This window comes from Mus pahari, chromosome 5 (assembly GCF_900095145.1).
Source record: "Mus pahari chromosome 5, PAHARI_EIJ_v1.1, whole genome shotgun sequence".
Classification (NCBI taxonomy): domain Eukaryota; kingdom Metazoa; phylum Chordata; class Mammalia; order Rodentia; family Muridae; genus Mus; species Mus pahari.
In genome coordinates, this window is record NC_034594.1 from 14,984,614 (window position 1) to 15,002,644 (window position 18,031).

Here is an 18,031-nt window from a genome sequence, read left to right on the forward strand (position 1 = left end):
TGTGTGTGTGTATACATATACCAGAGAGATGCCATGTAGACCAGGCTAGCCTCCAATTTAAAAACCAATCTGCCTGTACCTCCCAAGGGGCTAGGATTGCATGCACATCACCGCACCTGGCCTCAGGCTTACTTTAAAACACCTCTAGATTCGTATGCTATTCACTGACAGGCTGGCCGCATAAGAGAACACTAGGTCTTTGAGAGGTTAGCGCCGGGACGCGTTGCTTCCCAAAAGGTTTGCAAAATCAACTGGTTGGAAACAAAATGTGGTCACGTAAAGACTGTGTTCTCTGAGCCTCTTAGGCTAATAGGGACAAAGCTGGGGGTACAGTCTTGGTATCTTATCTAGCATGCCCACTCCATCCCATAACCACCAGAACAGTAACCGCAACCGTAGCCATGCATATTAGAGTTATGATCTGTGGACCAAAGGGAAGAGGACTCATATAGTGGAAATAAGACCATTTCAGGAACAAACCAGAACTACAAATCCTTCTGTGACTGAAGAAGCATTTTCATTCTTAGAGAGCATAAGAAAACACATCTTAGGTTAGTTAATTTGGGATTAAGGCCAGCCCTTAGGAACTTTAAGCTTGGTAAATTTGAGTCTACTCTGAGCTCATGCAGCTTTACGCATCTACTTTTATAAGGAGGTGTCTTGGCACAGCTGGAGTGGACCCAGAGATTCTGCTTTGTGTGTGGGATAGGTTTGAGCCTAGCGATTACACATCTATTGCAGTTGGCAAAAACCTGGTCCAGTCTATGTATTTAACAGGTTGAGTAACTGCCTGCTGTTTGAGCTGAAGTTCTGCTTTTGCGCACGTGAGGATAACTAGTGTCTTCACGGACGCTGTTTTGCTGTGTAGCTGTACAGGATAAGTTGGACCAAATGGTTTTCATCTGGGGAAACATCCACACGCTGGTCGAAGAACGGGAAGCCAAACTGTTGGATGTGATGGAGCTGGCTGAGAAATTCTGGTGCGATCACATGTCGCTGGTTGTTACCACCAAAGACACTCAGGATTTCATCCGGGACCTGGAGGATCCCGGAATCGACCCCTCTGTCGTAAAGCAACAGCAGGAAGCAGCAGAGGTAAGTAACTGTTGTAAAGCAACAGCAGGAAGCAGCAGAGATAACAACGACAGAAGCGAAGAGCCAAGTTCAGCGAGACAACACCCCAGTCCTGCTAAAATCCGTCTCTAGTTCTGAACGCAGAATGCTTAGTGAGTACTAAGATACTGTGGACTCACAGGTGTTGCTTGGAGATTGTCCCCTAAGGTCATCTCTCTGCACCCACACTGCTCGTGTCTGTGTCAGACAGAAAGACAGACAGACACATAACATAAAGACACCGTCCACTGGGTAAAGCCTGACTTTGCAGGGCAGGATAGGCAGCTTCGTGCACACGAGCCGGTGGCCATGCGGCCACAGGCGTTCCTCTGTCCCTTTAACTCCGTGCTCTTCCACAAGTCTCGCTCCTCACCGCAGTGATCTTTTCTGCCGCCCCTGTGATAAGCTTCAAGGATTGGCTGGATTGTCACCCATGCTGTAGACTTACTTTCTTGGGTACTTGGCTGAAGTGCTTGCAAGGCCGTGGGGCCTGGAACAAGACCAGGCAAATGTCTCCTCCTCAGGTGCTTGATCTGAGGCTTGGCCCGTGCCTGTTAAATACTCACTGCCAAGTGAGCGTGTTTAACAGTGACCATGAAAAGCACGGTAGGATTGACAGATCCTACCTAGGGTAATGCATGGAACCCCAAAGCTAGCTTATCATGAGTTTCCCAACCGATACGTTGCTTTGCATAAAATCTTTGTGCTCTTATTTTATTGGTGTCTCTTTGGAACACATAACAAGCAAAGTATTTAAGAAAATCAAGATGGTGCTTGACAGTATTTGGGTTATTTTTTTTTAAATTGCTCTGGTATTTTGCCACAAAGTTATTTTCATCTTTGTAGTAAAGATTTGGCATTAGAGATACTATTTTCTATAAAATATTGTTATTGTTGTTGTTGTTGTTGTTGTTGTTCTCATGTTCCAAAAATGTCAATGTGAGCTTGGGAAGTAAAAAGAAAACAAAGCATTGCTAACTAACCTCACGTGGGAACCCTGTGTCACGGGCGGCCCTGCGCGACCCTGTGTCTTGGCTTTGGTGTTCTGAGCCTCTGCTTCGGATTCCAGGCAATCAGAGAGGAGATCGACAGCCTGCAGGAGGAGCTGGACATGGTCATCACGCTGGGCTCAGAGCTCATCGCCGCATGTGGGGAGCCTGACAAGCCAATTGTCAAGAAGAGCATTGACGAGGTACCTGCGGCTCGTTTGTGACTTAGCTGAGCGACACCCATTTTTTTTACCAGAAGTCAGAAGTACAAACTTGACACTGAAAGGACTCTAACATTTGTTTTGTAGCTAAATTCAGCATGGGATTCTCTAAATAAAGCTTGGAAGGACCGGGTGGACAGACTGGAAGAGGCCATGCAAGCTGCAGTTCAGTACCAGGACGGATTGCAGGTGAGGTAGCCGCCGCCGCCGCCGCGTCCTCTGGTCTCAGCCGGAAACAGGAATCACTCTCATTGATGTCTGGACCGCTGACACTCTGGTCCCAGCCCAACACTGTGACTGTGTGCGCAGCTACAGACAAATCTGTTCCCATAGTCACAACTGCTCTGACTCAGCCTTTCTAGAAGAGATTTCTTACCTTTCAGGCATACGGATTTATACGTACGGCTAACCATGGATTAGCCCACATAGCCATGACATCTACTTTGAAAAGAAGTGCTCTAATTTTTTTTTTTTTAAGCGAAAGTAAATATTCCCACACTGTATTTTTCATAACTTGTCGAGCACCCGGCAGTGACAGGGGACAGAGCCTGAGTTCTGTTCTAAAGCTGAGTGAAGTAAGATGAAAGAGGTAAACTCAGGCTAAAAATACCGCCAAGTTTCACCAAAGTCAGAGGAACCGGCTCAAAGCCAGTGTTCTCCTGTGTACTAAAATAGAAGTCTATTTTATTGGCTCATAGCTGGCCATATCAAGGCACTTTCTTTTCCATATATATAATTGTTAAAAATAGTTGTCTGTCATGTCTCTTCAAGGCTCCCGTTTGGTTCATTAGCCAGTCAGGAACTGATTTTTAGTATTAAGGTTCTCTTCAGGCCAGTTCAGGGAACGTTCTCTACCCACCTCCCCTTGGCCCTGCTTCCTAGCGGGTTGGCAGGGGTCTAGTCTTCCATACTTCTTACTGCATGGGAAAACCCTCTCAAGTATTTCCATAACACCAAAGTGAATATTATTTTTAAAGCTCACACGAGAACATTTTTTTTTCTCTTTCCATATGCCACTTCTTCCTACGTGTGTAAAAACAAATATCGCCAGGCTTTGCACCAGCTGCAAGGGCTTTGCACTTGGAAAATACATGAAATTTTTCACAACAAATAACACCTTATTATAACTCTCACGCAGGTGTGTACACATGCACATGCAAAGTAATGATTTCTTGCTTCAATAATCAGTGACCAGTGCCGACCACACTGGGCTCCCCCTCTGTGTGGGGGACATGACGTCATGATGGCAAGTGTTTTGAGTGGGATTGTTTTCCATGGCTAGAGAAGATCCTGCTACTGCACAGGGTCACGTGGGAGCCCTGGGCGAGGCACTGTGATTTGACCCAGACTCCTCACCAACAGTAAGCTTCATCACAGGGCCAGTTGGTTGTGAATGGCAACTTGAGTTACTAAGTTGCATCGCTGTAGCTGTAATGAGGTTCTAGGTCTCAGTAGGGCTCGAGGCTTGATTATAAAGTGAGATTCATTTTCTTCCCAGGTTGCTGCTTAAGTAATTGGTTAATGGTTGTTTAAACATTAGTTTATAAGGTTTCTCTCCTGTCAGCTTCATTAAATGTAAAATAATTCTGTTATACATTCATTACCTTAAAAAAAAAATAAAGTATGTGTGTTAAGCCTTGTAGAATGTGTAGAAGCCCTGAAGGAACAGAAAGCAGGGGACAGTGAAGTCTTTTGCTACTATGGTATTCTTAGCTATATGTATGTACAGGATTTTAATGGTAATCTATAGAGTGTAAGAAGGTTAGATTAAACCACTAAATAGTGATTTTCTTGGTTATTTGAATAAATAGATACATTTGGATATTTTTACAGTATATTTTTAAATAAGCAAATAGGATATTCCACTTTTATGATTGAATATATAAACATTTTCAAATGAACTTTTCTTTGAAAGCGCTCGATAATTTAAGAATAGGATCCCCTTGGCCAGCTTTGGTGCCGAATTGGAAGTGACATTTACTTGGTATTTGAGGAGCTGTTTTATATTACTGCTTTTATTTGGGTAAATGCTCTTCGTTTTCAAAAGTTTCAGCCAGTTAGAATCTGATTTTTAATATTAAATTTCTCTTGAGGCCAGCACGTTTCATAGCATCTTCAAGCTCTTGCCTATCCCTATAACAACCAGAGCTGTGACCATTTCAGAGCCGCTGCACTAACACGTGGAAAATGTGTCTTGCAGGGAATATTTGACTGGGTTGACATCGCAGGCAACAAGTTAGCCACAATGTCTCCCATTGGGACAGACCTGGAGACCGTCAAGCAGCAGATTGAAGAGCTGAAGGTAGGTGAGGAGCTCCCAGCTGGCAAGGAACTGCCTATGAAGTTCCTTAAGTCACTGAGTCCCCAGGTTTCCCGCTTAGTCACTTGGGTGACATGATTGAGCCATTACATACCGACCCCAAAACTGCGCTGTTTATTTCTGCTGCACATATTTATTAATGTGTGTGTTTGTGATTACACACAAGGATGCCCCACATATAAGGAAGTCAGAGAACAGGGAACCAGACTCAGGATGTCAGACTTGGTAGCAAACAGCTTTCCCCACTGATCCATTTCACAGACCCCAAAGTTGATTTAGAATAGTGTCTACACATAGGAAGCATAAAGAAGTGCTTGTTTTTTTAAAATAAAAGATTGCTTTCATTATTTCTTATCTTTTGTAGAATTACAAATAAGCAAAGTGGGGGGCGGGGCAAGATTAGTAACTCACTCCAAAAGCTATGTACTTAAAAGCAACTATGCCTAAATTTTGACATACAGCCCTTCAGATACCCTCCAATCTGAATGGAGAGTAGGTGTATTCAGAGGGGGAGGACCAAATTTGCATCATGCCACTGAGACTTTTATAATGTGCCTCATTATTCAGTAGTCTGTTGCAATTGGTGTAATTGAAATATTATTGTAATATCAGCCACTAATGAACATCACAGGTTCAAATAAATGTTGTCTACTGCAAATAAAATGTTGGTTGGCAAAACGAAGATCATTAAGTGCCTGTCAGTCATATGGGAAAGAGCAAGAGGAATGATGTTATTCTAAAGCCACACATGATGCTCAGATCTGTAGCACCCGTACTTGTGAGGCTGAGGCAGGAGGATTGACATGGGTCTGAGGCAAGCCTGAGCGAAATAGTGGTGAAGGGCCACCCAGAGCTATGTGTCAAGACCCTTTCTTGCTAGTGTAATTACAATAATTACAAATTATTTTGCACTAACAGTGGTACGTAGAAGTAATTATTAACAAATACAACACAGTTGTAAAAACATGAAAATTATGGAGGAATGCATACTATGTGCTTGCCTGCGATCAGGAATTACTAAATTCCTTAAAGGCATTTCTAGGGTTTCAGATATTAAAAAATGTTTCTCCATGGGATGTATTAAATTTTACCATGCAGAATAAAAGTCAAATAAACCGTAACTATTCATAAGCCAATGAATAAAAGAGAGAAAATTCTACCTCTTTTGCTCTCAATGGGACATGTGAACTTCAGAGTTATTTCTGGTTGAATTTTTTTTTTTTTAAACGTTCCTCTGGTGTGTGTTTTTGTTTTTCCGCAGCAATTTAAGTCAGAAGCTTATCAACAACAGATAGAAATGGAAAGGCTGAACCATCAAGCAGAGCTGTTGCTGAAGAAAGTGACAGAAGAGGTTGACAGGCGCACAGTCCAGGACCCGCTGACGGAGCTGAAGTTGATCTGGGACAGCCTGGATGAGCGGATTGTCAGCAGACAGGTAAACACGGAGTCCTGCGTGCGCGCACAGACACCCCCAGACAGGAATACCAGGCGACTGTCAAAAATCGAGTTAGCAGTTAATATCAGTAAACTTCAGAAGCACTTAAATTGTAATCGTATTAACATTCTCCTGTGTGTGCTGTGTTTACACACCCACATACAAACACGCACATACCAAATTAGAGTTGTTGACCAGTATGAATAGATTCATGCGCTGTGAGGATGGACTTGGACATCATTCAGCAGTTGGCCTTTGCCCTTGTTTTTTAAGAGCGCATCATTCACGATGCTGGGGTCTAAGCAGATTTTTCTTCTCTGCTTCTTGGCAGCACAAGCTCGAGGGTGCTCTCTTGGCACTGGGTCAGTTCCAGCACGCCCTGGACGAGCTCCTCGCGTGGCTGACGCACACCAAGGGCTTGCTGAGTGAACAGAAACCCGTTGGAGGAGACCCGAAAGCCATTGAGATTGAACTAGCTAAGCATCACGTACGTACCGTCGCTGCCCGTCACCATTAACGTTCGAGGTTCTTAACTTTGCGATTTTGAGAGAGATTGTCTGGCATTAAATGGCTTGAAGTGTGCTGCCTAAGAGGGCACAGTGAAAGTATTTTTCTCACTAGCTACTGCGGTAACAGTTATCAAATATAGCGAGGCTGTTTCAGTAGGGCCGCACAGCAAACACTGAAGATTTAATCCCTCATACCCATTGCTAAGTTAACGACGAATAGTTTTTTTAAGATTGTAAGAAACAGCCTAAAAGCTTGCAGGCTGAAAATGCTGTTGTCCTACCAGGGCTTTTAATGTCTCTGGGCCTCTGGGCATCAGTAACTTGCCAGAATGACTCTTTATAAAAACAAACTATGTTTGTTCTCATGGAATGAGTTTATAGAAGCATTTACGTCTTAGGAAATCTGGCAGTTGTCTTAAAAGTACCAGTGATTAGAATTGTAACAGGGGTGGAAAGTCAGACACCCAACGCGGTTATTTCTGCTGGAGAGCTGTCGTAACCTTTTAACTCTGTTCCCGTGACTAAGAAACAGGCCCTCTTAACTTTTTTACCCTTTAACTTTGAAAGACCAGTATATAGTGGCTTAAGATTGCCAAAATCAAAGCTGAAAGAAAGTTTCTATCCTCTATAGAATTGTCCTATTGATGCAGACACCAGCAGCGTTTAACTCTCAGACCTTGAGGAAGGGTCTCCTGCTGGTAGCATATCAAAGAGTATGCTTTGCAGAACCCGACTCCTTACTCAAGTTGGGTTTGTGCCTTTGGAAAACTCTGACTCATCCGATGCCTCAGAAACTGCTCCAGTCACCAGAGAAGGAGCACTCTGGGGGCTGCCTGTCTCATCTGGAAAGCCTCCCGGATCTGGGTTCCCCTCCAGATGTGCGCTGTCTTACATAGGATAAGAGATGACATTCTTTTCTCGACTGTTGCCAAACATACATCAGTGAGAGGTAGGGTAGGGTTATAATGAACTCTCAACTAACGCTAGGCAAAGGAGCCCTTTCAAGTTAGTAGTTCCAGCATCCCTTCAGTGAGAGAGTAAAGTGATACAATTCTTCTTTCAAAACAGTCATTATAAGACATATGTCTTAGATGTGTGGTAATGTTATAATGAGAAGAGAAGAGTGAAAATGTCCCTTCAGAGACTACGATTAAGTTGAATTAAAATGGACTTGAATCAATGAAAATGTTTTAATCATCGAATTTTAATCTCAAAAGTATGTAGTATATCAGCTACGAGGTCATTCTAGTGGGGATAGCTGTCGTGTGTGTGCAGTCCCTTTGAGAGTACTGGTCAACTAAATGTGTGTCCATGTAGGGAGCCACAAAGTTGGAAGGAGGGAAGCCTGTTGCCTCAACACTTTTTGTTCTGAGGCGTTGGCTTCAGAATGTTTCACACTGAGAGAATGAAACAGGTACAGTGGGCGAGAGGTGTGGTTCAAGTGCTAGAATCCTTACGCAGCACGCATAAAGGTTTGATCCCTCGGCAGTACCTAAAACTGGATGTGGTACCCCACACCTGTACTCCCAGCACGTGGGAGGTGGAAAAAGTCAGCCGAGCAGCGGTGGTGCACACCTTTATCCCTAGCATTCAGGACTCAAAAACAGGTAGATAGATGTCTGTGAGTTCAAGACCAGCTTGGTCTACAGAGCAAATTCCCAGGACTGCCAGGGCTACACCGCAAAACCCTGTCTTGAAAAAACAAAACCATAACAAACAAAATAAAAACAGAAAAGAATTCCAATGTCTTCTTTAGCTACCTGTTGAGTTGGAGGCTTGGGATGCCTGAGACCCCTCTCTGTCACTGTGTTTCCAGCGAATGATCACGCTAACATTTTCAGGTGCTCCAAAATGACGTCTTAGCCCACCAGTCCACGGTAGAAGCCGTCAACAAAGCAGGAAATGACCTCATCGAGTCAAGTGAAGGCGAAGAAGCAAGCAACCTCCAGTACAAGCTCAGAATTCTGAACCAGCGCTGGCAGGAGATTTTGGAAAAGACAGATCAAAGGAAGCAACAACTGGACAGCGCCTTGCGCCAGGTGACTAGAGAGGAGAGAGTCCTGACGTGATGCGGGTGTGCCCCGCTAGCCCTCAGGTGCAGGCTCAGTGGTGATGCTTTAAAGAGAGGAGTAAAAATAATCGGGATAAAGAGCAGAGCTGACAAGGAGGTGGTGCTCAAGTTCTTAGCCTAATAGCCTAATACCCTTATGCCCGAGCTTTCTCGGCGTGCTCAGGTAGTGAGCCACTGCTCCTGGCACCTGGCATTCTGATGAGACGCAGAGACAGCTTAGCAGGCTGGGGCCATTTTGACCTTGCCGGAAAGTGATAGCATTTGTGACACAAACTTAAAAACCACCTGTCACTGCAGGCCAAAGGGTTCCACGGTGAAATCGAAGATTTGCAACAGTGGCTGACGGACACAGAGCGTCATCTCTTGGCATCTAAGCCTCTGGGAGGTCTCCCAGAGACAGCCAAGGAGCAGCTTAACGCACATATGGTACGTATGGTATTTTCTGCAGCCCTCGCCCTGGTCAGACGTAGATAATAATGGAAGAAGATATAGTTAAAAAATTAAGTTTTGTGGCAAAAATCACTATGTGTAAATGCTAGAAACAGCACCATTTAGCAGTTAAAATTTTCAAGTAAGAATCTGTCTCAGAGGTTAAGAAAAAGTTTTAAAGAAGTCTAGCAGTTCTGAGTATCTATGTGTGTGTGTGTGTGTCTGTCTGTCTGTCTCTCTCTCTCTCTCTCTCTCTCTCTCTCTCTCTCTCTCACACACACACACACACACACAAACAAGGCATTGTATCAGTTATAAACTGTTATCCCCTGAAGTATAAAGACACTTCTCTAAAATAATCTGATAGTTTAATATAATTATAATTAAGACAATAATCATGAGCGAGTAATTCATGTAGTCCTGTGGTTTGAATTTGCTGTTCACAGCTAGCCCAGACACATTTGCTTGAAGAACAAAGTCAGTAGTCTTGCCAACAACTGCATGACCTCAGAGTGTCTATCATTGTGAAACCCCGCGTGACTTTTCCATCGTCCCTTACTTCCCTGGACATTCTTACATAGCTTTCACATAGTTCATCACCTGTTAAGTAACTAATAATGAATTCTGTCTCCAGAATGATACGCTTTAAAAGAATACAAGAACTTGCAAGCAGAGTACATATCTGTAAAGTTTCAGAAAACCACTATGTAGAAAATAACTTAGTTTGCCTAGGATACACAGAATGAACTTCAGGTAACCCTATATGACTTCTTTGACTAAAAATTCCATGTTTAAGCCGGGCGTGGTGGCGCACGCCTTTAATCCCAGCACTCGGGAGGCAGAGGCAGGCGGATTTCTGAGTTCGAGGCCAGCTTGGTCTACAGAGTGAGTTCCAGGACAGCCAGGGCTATACAGAGAAACCCTGTCTCAAAAAAACAAAAAAAACAAAAAACAAAAAAAAAAATTCCATGTTTAAAAGCAAACGAACAAAAAAGCAACAACAAAAAACTGCAGAGCGCCTGAAGATCGAGCCCAGCAGTAAAGAGGGCTTATTATTCTTCCAGGGGACCAGAGTTCGCTCTCAGCATCTACCTGGCAGCTCACAACCACCTGGAAGCCTAGTTCCAGGGCATCAGATTCCTCCTCCTGGCCCCTGGGGGTTCCTGCTTGCATGCGGTGCACACAAACTCACAGACCTACGCATACATCTAAAAATTAAATAAATCTTCCCTAACAGATTGGAAAGCACTGTGATGCCGCGGGAGTGGTTTCCTTTTGATCTGCTTGTGGTTCTAGAACATTCTCAATATGCTAGAAATGAAGATAAGAACAAAATCAGTTTCCACCTAACCTGAGGCTGCTTCAGGATTTAATGCTTTTAAAAAATGAAACTGAAATGTGCTTTGTTTTTTTTTTAATGTGCTAGATTTTTTTTTTTAAGTTATTTATGTTATATATGTGAGTACACTGTCACTGTCTTAAGACATACCAGAAGAGGGCATCAGATCCCCATTACAGATGGTTGTGAGCCACCATGTGGTTGCTGGGAATTGAACTCAAGACCTCTGGAAGAGCAGTCAGTGCTCTTAACTGTTGAGCCATCTCTCCATCCCCCTAATGTGTTGTTTTTTAAGAATGAAGAGATACAGTTTCTAGCTAATGAAGATGTAGTGAGACCACATTATAACTGCACTCACATCACTAAACAGTGTATTTCAAGTGGTTAATTTTATTATTAATAAAATTAACTCTCATTTTTAAAAAATTATTAAGTTGTAAGATGTCGAATATATAATTTCCATCGGGACTCAGCCCATGTTATAATTCAACCAACGAGATACAAACTGTCTTAGTTTTTGATGAGTTGTATCCATTGTTTGATTGGTGGTGTGCTTAGCACGTTAACTGGATTTCCCTGCATTCACTGGAGAGGGTGTATGCAGCATTCTCGCTGGCAACATTTAAAGATCGCCAATGATTTCTTAAACATGGCTCCTGTAAGCTGTCAGCCTTTCTGTCAACTTGTATCTTCCTGTACTGAGTCTCGTTTTTCTGTCTATCACATATTTTCTGGGTACAAGATTAAACCGTGCCGATTCTTTCTGTTAGTTATTATATGGTGGTTAAAAAGGACATAGAAGTTTCAGCTTACAGAGGGGCAACTCCTTAGTGAAGTTAAACTGTTAGCACAACACACAGATCTGACTCGTCACTGTGAGGTGAGAACATGCTAATTATTGCTTTAGACCTTAGTGCGCAGCACGCAGTGATAGATTTCTCAGCTGACAAGATGTGCCTGTAAGCGTTGGTACTATCTCAGGATCGGGAGAGTATAGCTGTTTGTCAGGTTTGCTCCGTAAGCCAGAGAGATGAACAAATGTGTGAGAAGAGGCTGAGAGTGGATGGACCTTATTAAAAACAATGAAAAAAAATGTGCTTCTGGGAACTGGAAGGGGGCTCAGTGGTTAAGAGCACTCATTGGTGTTAGAGAGGACCAGGTCCAGTTCTAAGTACCTGCTCATAACCAACTGCAACTCCAGACCTGACTCCTCACCCTCTTCTGACCTCCACGGGTCCCAGGCATGCACATGATGCACATGCAGGCAGGCAGGCAGGCAGGCAGAACACTGACACACATTACAAGCGAATCTTTTTTAAATGTAAAAGAGGGCTGCTGTTAGGTTTCCTCCTCTGGCAAGTCATGTAACGGAAGGGCGATCTCGTTTTTTTTTTTTTTTTTTTAGGAAGTCTGCACCGCCTTTGCCATCAAAGAAGAGACGTACAAGAGCCTGATGCTGAGGGGGCAGCAGATGCTTGCGAGATGTCCCCGATCTGCGGAGACCAACATTGACCAAGACATAACCAACCTGAAAGAGAAGTGGGAATCCGTGAAGAGCAAACTCAACGAGAAGAAAGTACGTGCTTTGATCGGCATGACAGAACAGCGTTTGCATGTGTCCATCCTTGGGTTGGGTTATAGCTCTAGCTAGCAGGAGTCCACAGGGGTTTTTGGGGTTTTGGGGTTTGTTTTTTTTTTTTTTTTTGGTTGGTTGGTTAGTTGGTTTTCTTGCATAAACTTGGTGTTTCGTGAAGTTAAAAACAGTCTAAGCTAAGAGAACAGTGATACAATGCAGATGAGGATGTGTCACAGGTCACGTATTGCTCCGATTAGTAAAAGCTCTGGTGCTTTTTTAAAAAATATGAACCATTCGGGGTTGGAGATTTAGCCCATACTCATCTGGCAACTCAGAGCTGTCTGTAAGTCTCGCTCCAGTGGATCTGAGACACATACGCGAAGGCAAAGCACGCGCGCGCGCGCACACACACATACACACACACACCACTTAAGTTCAAGGTTATAAATAATTGTATTCTAATCACACATTTAAGCAAAAGAGAATGATGTGATTGTACTTATGTTTGATAATCTCTCACATAAAAACTGATACATCACTTGTAACTCATGCGATAGTGGTCATTTTATCACCTTTTCAAACAGTGGAGAAATAATCTGGGATCTCTCAGTAATTTTGCTTAGCACAACAAGCAACAGCCAGCTAGAAGTAGACTGTAGGCCTCCGTTGATGGACCAGACATGGTGTCCTCCCAGGGCAGTGGCCCCAGCGGGAACATCGCTGGCTGGCTGAGACACAGCGGAGCAAACTGTGAGCACCACACACTAAGTCCTCATCCTTTACAGGCAAAGTTGGAGGAGGCCCTGCACTTGGCCATGAACTTCCACAACTCCCTCCAGGACTTCATCAACTGGCTTACCCAGGCTGAGCAAACACTGAACATGGCTTCTCGGCCAAGCCTTATCTTGGACACAATCTTGTTTCAAATTGATGAGCACAAGGTAGGTCAGAACTCTTTGGAAAGCCGGTGCCTTCATGTTGGAAGCATCGGTTTAGTAATATGGAAACTTTCTTTACACTGTATTTTTTATTATTATTATTATTGTTATTTATGCAGTGTCTTCATTCCCAGCTGCACCTCCCTACCCCCAATTCCTCCTGGATTCACCCCTCACCTTACCCACCCGAGACCTTTCCTGTGTCCTTTAACATGAGTGTTACCTCTGGATATGTGTACATTTTTAAAGTCAGTCCACCTGCCCCCCCCACACACACACACACTTGTGTCTAATTGCATTCTCTTTTGTTGGAGAAAGGTCTTTGCCAACGAAGTGAATTCTCACCGAGAGCAGATAATAGAGCTGGACAAAACTGGAACCCACCTGAAGTATTTCAGTCAGAAACAAGATGTCGTGCTCATCAAGAACCTGCTCATCAGCGTGCAGAGTCGGTGGGAAAAGGTGGTGCAGCGCTTAGTAGAGCGAGGAAGATCCCTGGACGAAGCCAGGAAGAGGGCCAAGCAGGTAATAAACTTGGCTGCCGTTCTCCAGCCCTGGCAGCCAGTGAGCTGGAGCTGTGGCGTTGTGTGATCACAAGGCGTTCATTGCCAGATCGGCACAATAAGGAGCCAAGGTATTCTCTTCCTGAAAGGCCTTTGCACTCCTCTGTCTTGGCAGCCATGTGAGGGCTCGGGGACTCATCTTAAAATGCTATAAATAGCCCAACTTCAGAGATGACCATCGAAACCCATTAAGAGCTTACTTGTTCTGCCGTATGTTTAATTTTTTTCCCCCTTGCCGTTTCAACCCCTGTTCTCCTGCTCAGACGGGGTCACGTGTCAGAGTTATATTGCTAACTCTGGAAGCCAGACTTCCTTCATGTCAGAGCCGAAGGCCAGGCCTGCATCCTCCCGAGTGCTTCCTGAGGGACCTAACTCTTTATCCATGTCTCTCTCTTCCCTGCCTGCTCGTGCGCAGCCTTCATTTCTTCCCCAAGATTCTGCTCTACTCCATCTCACTTGGAATTAATTGTCTGCATCTCTGGGGGAGGGGCTGCCTTCAGTTTAACTTAGGGAGCCTCGCAAACCTCACGGGGAGTTTCGTTCTCCCTTAGCCTGCTATTAGCATCCATCCGACCTAACCGCAGAGGAGAGGAAAACCACTCGTCTCCCTGCCCCGTGAGGATATGTCCACCTTACTTTGCAGAAACTATTCTTTAAATTTTTTTTATTTGTTTTTACTAAAAAACTTGGTGTGATATTGAGGCCAGATATTGTGGTTCTTTCTTTTGTCCCATTCCGCTCCTGTTGTATGGCATTGGTGATAGTGTCTGGTATTGGGAGATCTGGGCTCACTGTGTGATGCCAGAAGATGTTTACTGGAGTCTGGCATTCCGACGTGTAAAGTGTGTGAATTTAAGGGCATCAGAAATGTCGCAGTCCCCTTCTGAGTGAGAAGCATGGCAACTTTGCTGCCGGAGTCCGAAGCAGAATCAGTCCCCAGTGATTCTGTTAGACAACATTAACCCCAAACCTAGCAGAGGCTCGCTGGAAGCTGGGAGCTGCCTGCCGTTTTCTCCTCTCTCCGCTTAACCAGTGTTTCTTTCTATCTCAGTCAGTTAACCCAGCTTTCTGTTCTCCTGCTTCCAATGCACATGGATAGCGCCTGCCCCGCTTCTGCGGCTTAAGATGAGGTTTGGAAGTAGGATGAGCTTCAGAACCTGTGTGTTTGCAGCGCTCGGCAGCCCAGCTGTCCCCACGCCTGATCTAGAGCCAGGCCACCTAGGACCCCACCAACTGTTCCTTCCGTTTCTCTCCTCTTCTGGGTTTGGCCTGTGTACCGATTGTACTTCTATGGCTTTGGCTGTCATGAGTTTGTCTTAGCCTCAGCTGTTTTTCCTTCTCTTCTACATTAAGTAGCACTATGCGAGGGGCGTGCTGGGCAGAGAGGCCACAATCTTGAGGAGCTGCTCTCTAGTGCACGCCTGCAGCCCACATCATGCTGCTGAGGATACACGGCTTCCATTACTTCACGGTCAGGGTGTTTGGGTATCCAGGGATCTTAACTTCTTTAGCCTCTGTTATGCAGCTCCTCATTTAAGTTTATTATAAGAAAATAACATGTAACCATTTTCATAATTGGTACCCAGAGTTTGTACCAGATTGTTCTGTAATATAAGCAGAAGAAAGAGAAAGAAAGAAAGAAAGAAAGAAAGAAAGAAAGAAAGAAAGAAAGAAAGAAAGAAAGAAAGAAAGAGAGAAAGGAAGAAAGAAACCCTGTACCTAGAAGCGAACATGCATTGACTCAGAATAATTTCCAGTCCCTGGTTGGCAAACAGAATTAGACACAGTCAGAATACTAGCAAGGCAGGACTTGTGCATCTCAAACCCCAGTGGGTGGGTCAGCCTGAGTGGGGCTCTGAGCACAGAGGTAAGGATGCTAGACTATCTTCTATATTAAGAGGGTGATGGTCTTTTTTCTGCTTGTCGTGTTTAAAGATAATTCACAAGTGTGCTGCGTTTTCCTTTTGTTCCTTTGTCTTAACATAGGAGTTGAGCACAGAAAAATGTCAAGATATGTAAAGAGACAGATAAACCAAACAGACATTTTCTGAGAATTTGTGTTAACTATTAAACAAAGGGAGACCGTGTGGGCTGTGCAGAGGGGCTCCCTACCTCTCCTTAGCATTGTCTGGCTCCTTCCTGCACTTAGTAAGCCGACATGCTGACTGAATTACCGTTACATGACTTCAGGTCACAGTTGTACGTGTCCAGTGTGGCTTTGCAATTTGCTAAAAATGCAAAAATGGTCCTCCGCCCATTTTTCTTCAGGGGGAATTTTGAATTGATGTGATATTTTTTTTCAGTATATCCCATTGGTGATTGTTTCTGTTTTATAATATCCTAAGTTGCAAGAGTTGTGTGCTCCACAAACTTTCTGGGTAAATATGGGTCTCTTACACAGTTCCACGAAGCTTGGAGCAAGCTGATGGAGTGGCTGGAAGAGTCAGAAAAATCTTTGGATTCTGAGCTGGAAATCGCCAATGATCCAGACAAAATCAAAGCACAGCTGGTTCAGCACAAGGTGAGTGTCTCATGGACAAAGCACGCACACTGTGCTCTTCAAGTGCTGGCTCTTTCTTGTCCGTGTGAGTATGCATCACGAGCAATAAGGGGAACCTCCCCCCCAAAAAAAAAGAGCATGAAATGAAAACCGGTTGTCTCTCCCACAGTCTAGAATATACTAAGAGTTTTCAGCTTTTCATGGCAACTCTCTTCTCTTAACTTGGCATTTTTTAATGGATAAATGTGGAGTATAAGGTGTACACAGCCCGATGCAGTAGTGGATACCTTTGATCACAGTTGTTTGGGAAAATGAGGATTGGGGAGCCAGCCTGGGGAACATAACAAAACCTTGCCCCATAGGTAAACATGTCCTTTTAAACAGAGACATAAAGAAAGCTGACTGATGCTACCCCAAAACTGGTCATTGCTGCAGTGTGTGCGTGCGTGCGTGGGTGTGTGTACACATGTGCACGTGTGTGGGGGTGTGTGCATGCATGTATACAATTCCAAGTTGACTGATGCTACCCAAGAACCAGTAACTATAGCTCTGTGTGTGTGTGTGTGTGTGTGTGTGTGTGTGTGTGTGTGTGTGTGTAAAATTCCATCCCTTCTCTCAGATAACGAGTTACCAGCTTCCCTGTGAGGAGAATGTAGATACAAGGTTTCAAACTATTTTCCCCTTGGTAGTCCTTCCACGTTTACCTCCTCTCTTCAGCCCCTTTGTACCTGTGTCCCTGTTATAAAGTGGCCACTGGCCATACAGATAAAGGTGCAGTGGGAGCAGCTGAGTGTGATTATTATGAACACTTTTACAGCTTCAGACACCTGCATTTACATAAATGACTGCTTAGAACATGGTAACTTTAAAAGGCTAGAAAATTGTGGGGCAATTTAAGTTTTATCTTCCTCAAAAAATCAAGACACCATCTTCACACATGTTCTGTGGACTCACCAGAGGGTCCTGACCAGAGGATGATGAGAGGGAGTATATGTGTTCTTGGGCCAGATGGGGCTTTAAGATTGCCTCCTTTGGCTACTGATGTCTTCCTATGAGCTGCCATAGTGGCCAACATCATCCATACATGGTGGAAAACATCAGTCCCTTGCTCAAAATATAGTGCTTTATTGGAATTTATATATGACTATTATATAATCCTAAGAAAAGTAACATTGCATTTTGAGCTAGAGAAACCCAGAAAAAAGAACACACAGAGAATATTAGAGTCTCCAGCTTACACAATGGTATTTATCATCAATGTCTCCCATTTCTCTAGGACACATCTTAAGGCAGCCCCAAAGAGCAATTTTAAAAGAAAAATTTCCTAATCAGTGTTTGAGTTCTTCTGCCTTTAGAAAGCTCTAGCCTGTCGGTAGATTATTTCGTTTGTATCTGCTGTATGGAAAAAAGTTGTGTCAGCCCCTTGATTCTAAACACAAGCATTCCATTCAGAATAACACAAAAATGAGGCTCTCCCGGGTAGGAAGTGTAGAAATGGTGGGATACTGTGTTCTTACTGAAAACTTTCCCTGATGTGGTTACCTCCTGTTATTTAACAAAGTAAATCATTTGGTTGCCTTAAAGCATGCACTTTGTAGCTTTTGAAGAGCAGCAGTGAAGAACTGGGTAGTTGTGGCCCTGCCGTTGCTTCAGAGGGTGCTGTTACCTCTGCCACAGGGAGCTGCGCAATCTGGCAGGACCCCAGTGTGCTGCCAGCATTGAGAAGCATCGGGCTGATGTCCCCGGTCCTGAGAGCGTAGGAGGACACTGAGCTGTCCTTTCTTTCTTCCTACTCCTGAGATTGTATCTTCAGCTGCAGCTCTCTCTTCTTTTCTGCTCTCTTTGTAAATACTTAGCCAACTAATACTTCCTGCTAGCTAGGAAATGGTCCTGAGAGACCCACAGACAACCCTAGCTCTGTAAGTACTGTTGAATTGCATGGAAAGAATATAATTTGCTCTCTCTCTCTCTCTCTCTCTCTCTCTCTCTCTCTCTCTCTCTCTCTCTCTCTCTGTGTGTGTGTCTCTG

At 44.1% G+C, this 18,031-nt stretch overlaps 1 protein-coding gene across 11 annotated transcripts in view; it reads left to right on the forward strand.

The window, feature by feature from the left end:
- The window catches only part of Dst (dystonin), a 196,767-nt gene that overhangs the window by 151,185 nt on the left and 27,551 nt on the right, over positions 1-18,031 (forward strand). For all 11 annotated transcript variants that reach the window (XM_029539067.1, XM_029539069.1, XM_029539066.1 and 8 more), the window contains 12 exons: positions 869-1,095; positions 2,183-2,305; positions 2,411-2,512; positions 4,524-4,625; positions 5,905-6,078; positions 6,410-6,565; positions 8,429-8,626; positions 8,956-9,084; positions 11,832-12,002; positions 12,788-12,943; positions 13,259-13,465; positions 15,905-16,024. In XM_029539067.1, coding sequence (XP_029394927.1) covers positions 869-1,095; positions 2,183-2,305; positions 2,411-2,512; positions 4,524-4,625; positions 5,905-6,078; positions 6,410-6,565; positions 8,429-8,626; positions 8,956-9,084; positions 11,832-12,002; positions 12,788-12,943; positions 13,259-13,465; positions 15,905-16,024 — 1,865 coding nt within the window. The remainder of the gene's footprint in view (positions 1-868; positions 1,096-2,182; positions 2,306-2,410; positions 2,513-4,523; positions 4,626-5,904; positions 6,079-6,409; positions 6,566-8,428; positions 8,627-8,955; positions 9,085-11,831; positions 12,003-12,787; positions 12,944-13,258; positions 13,466-15,904; positions 16,025-18,031) is intronic.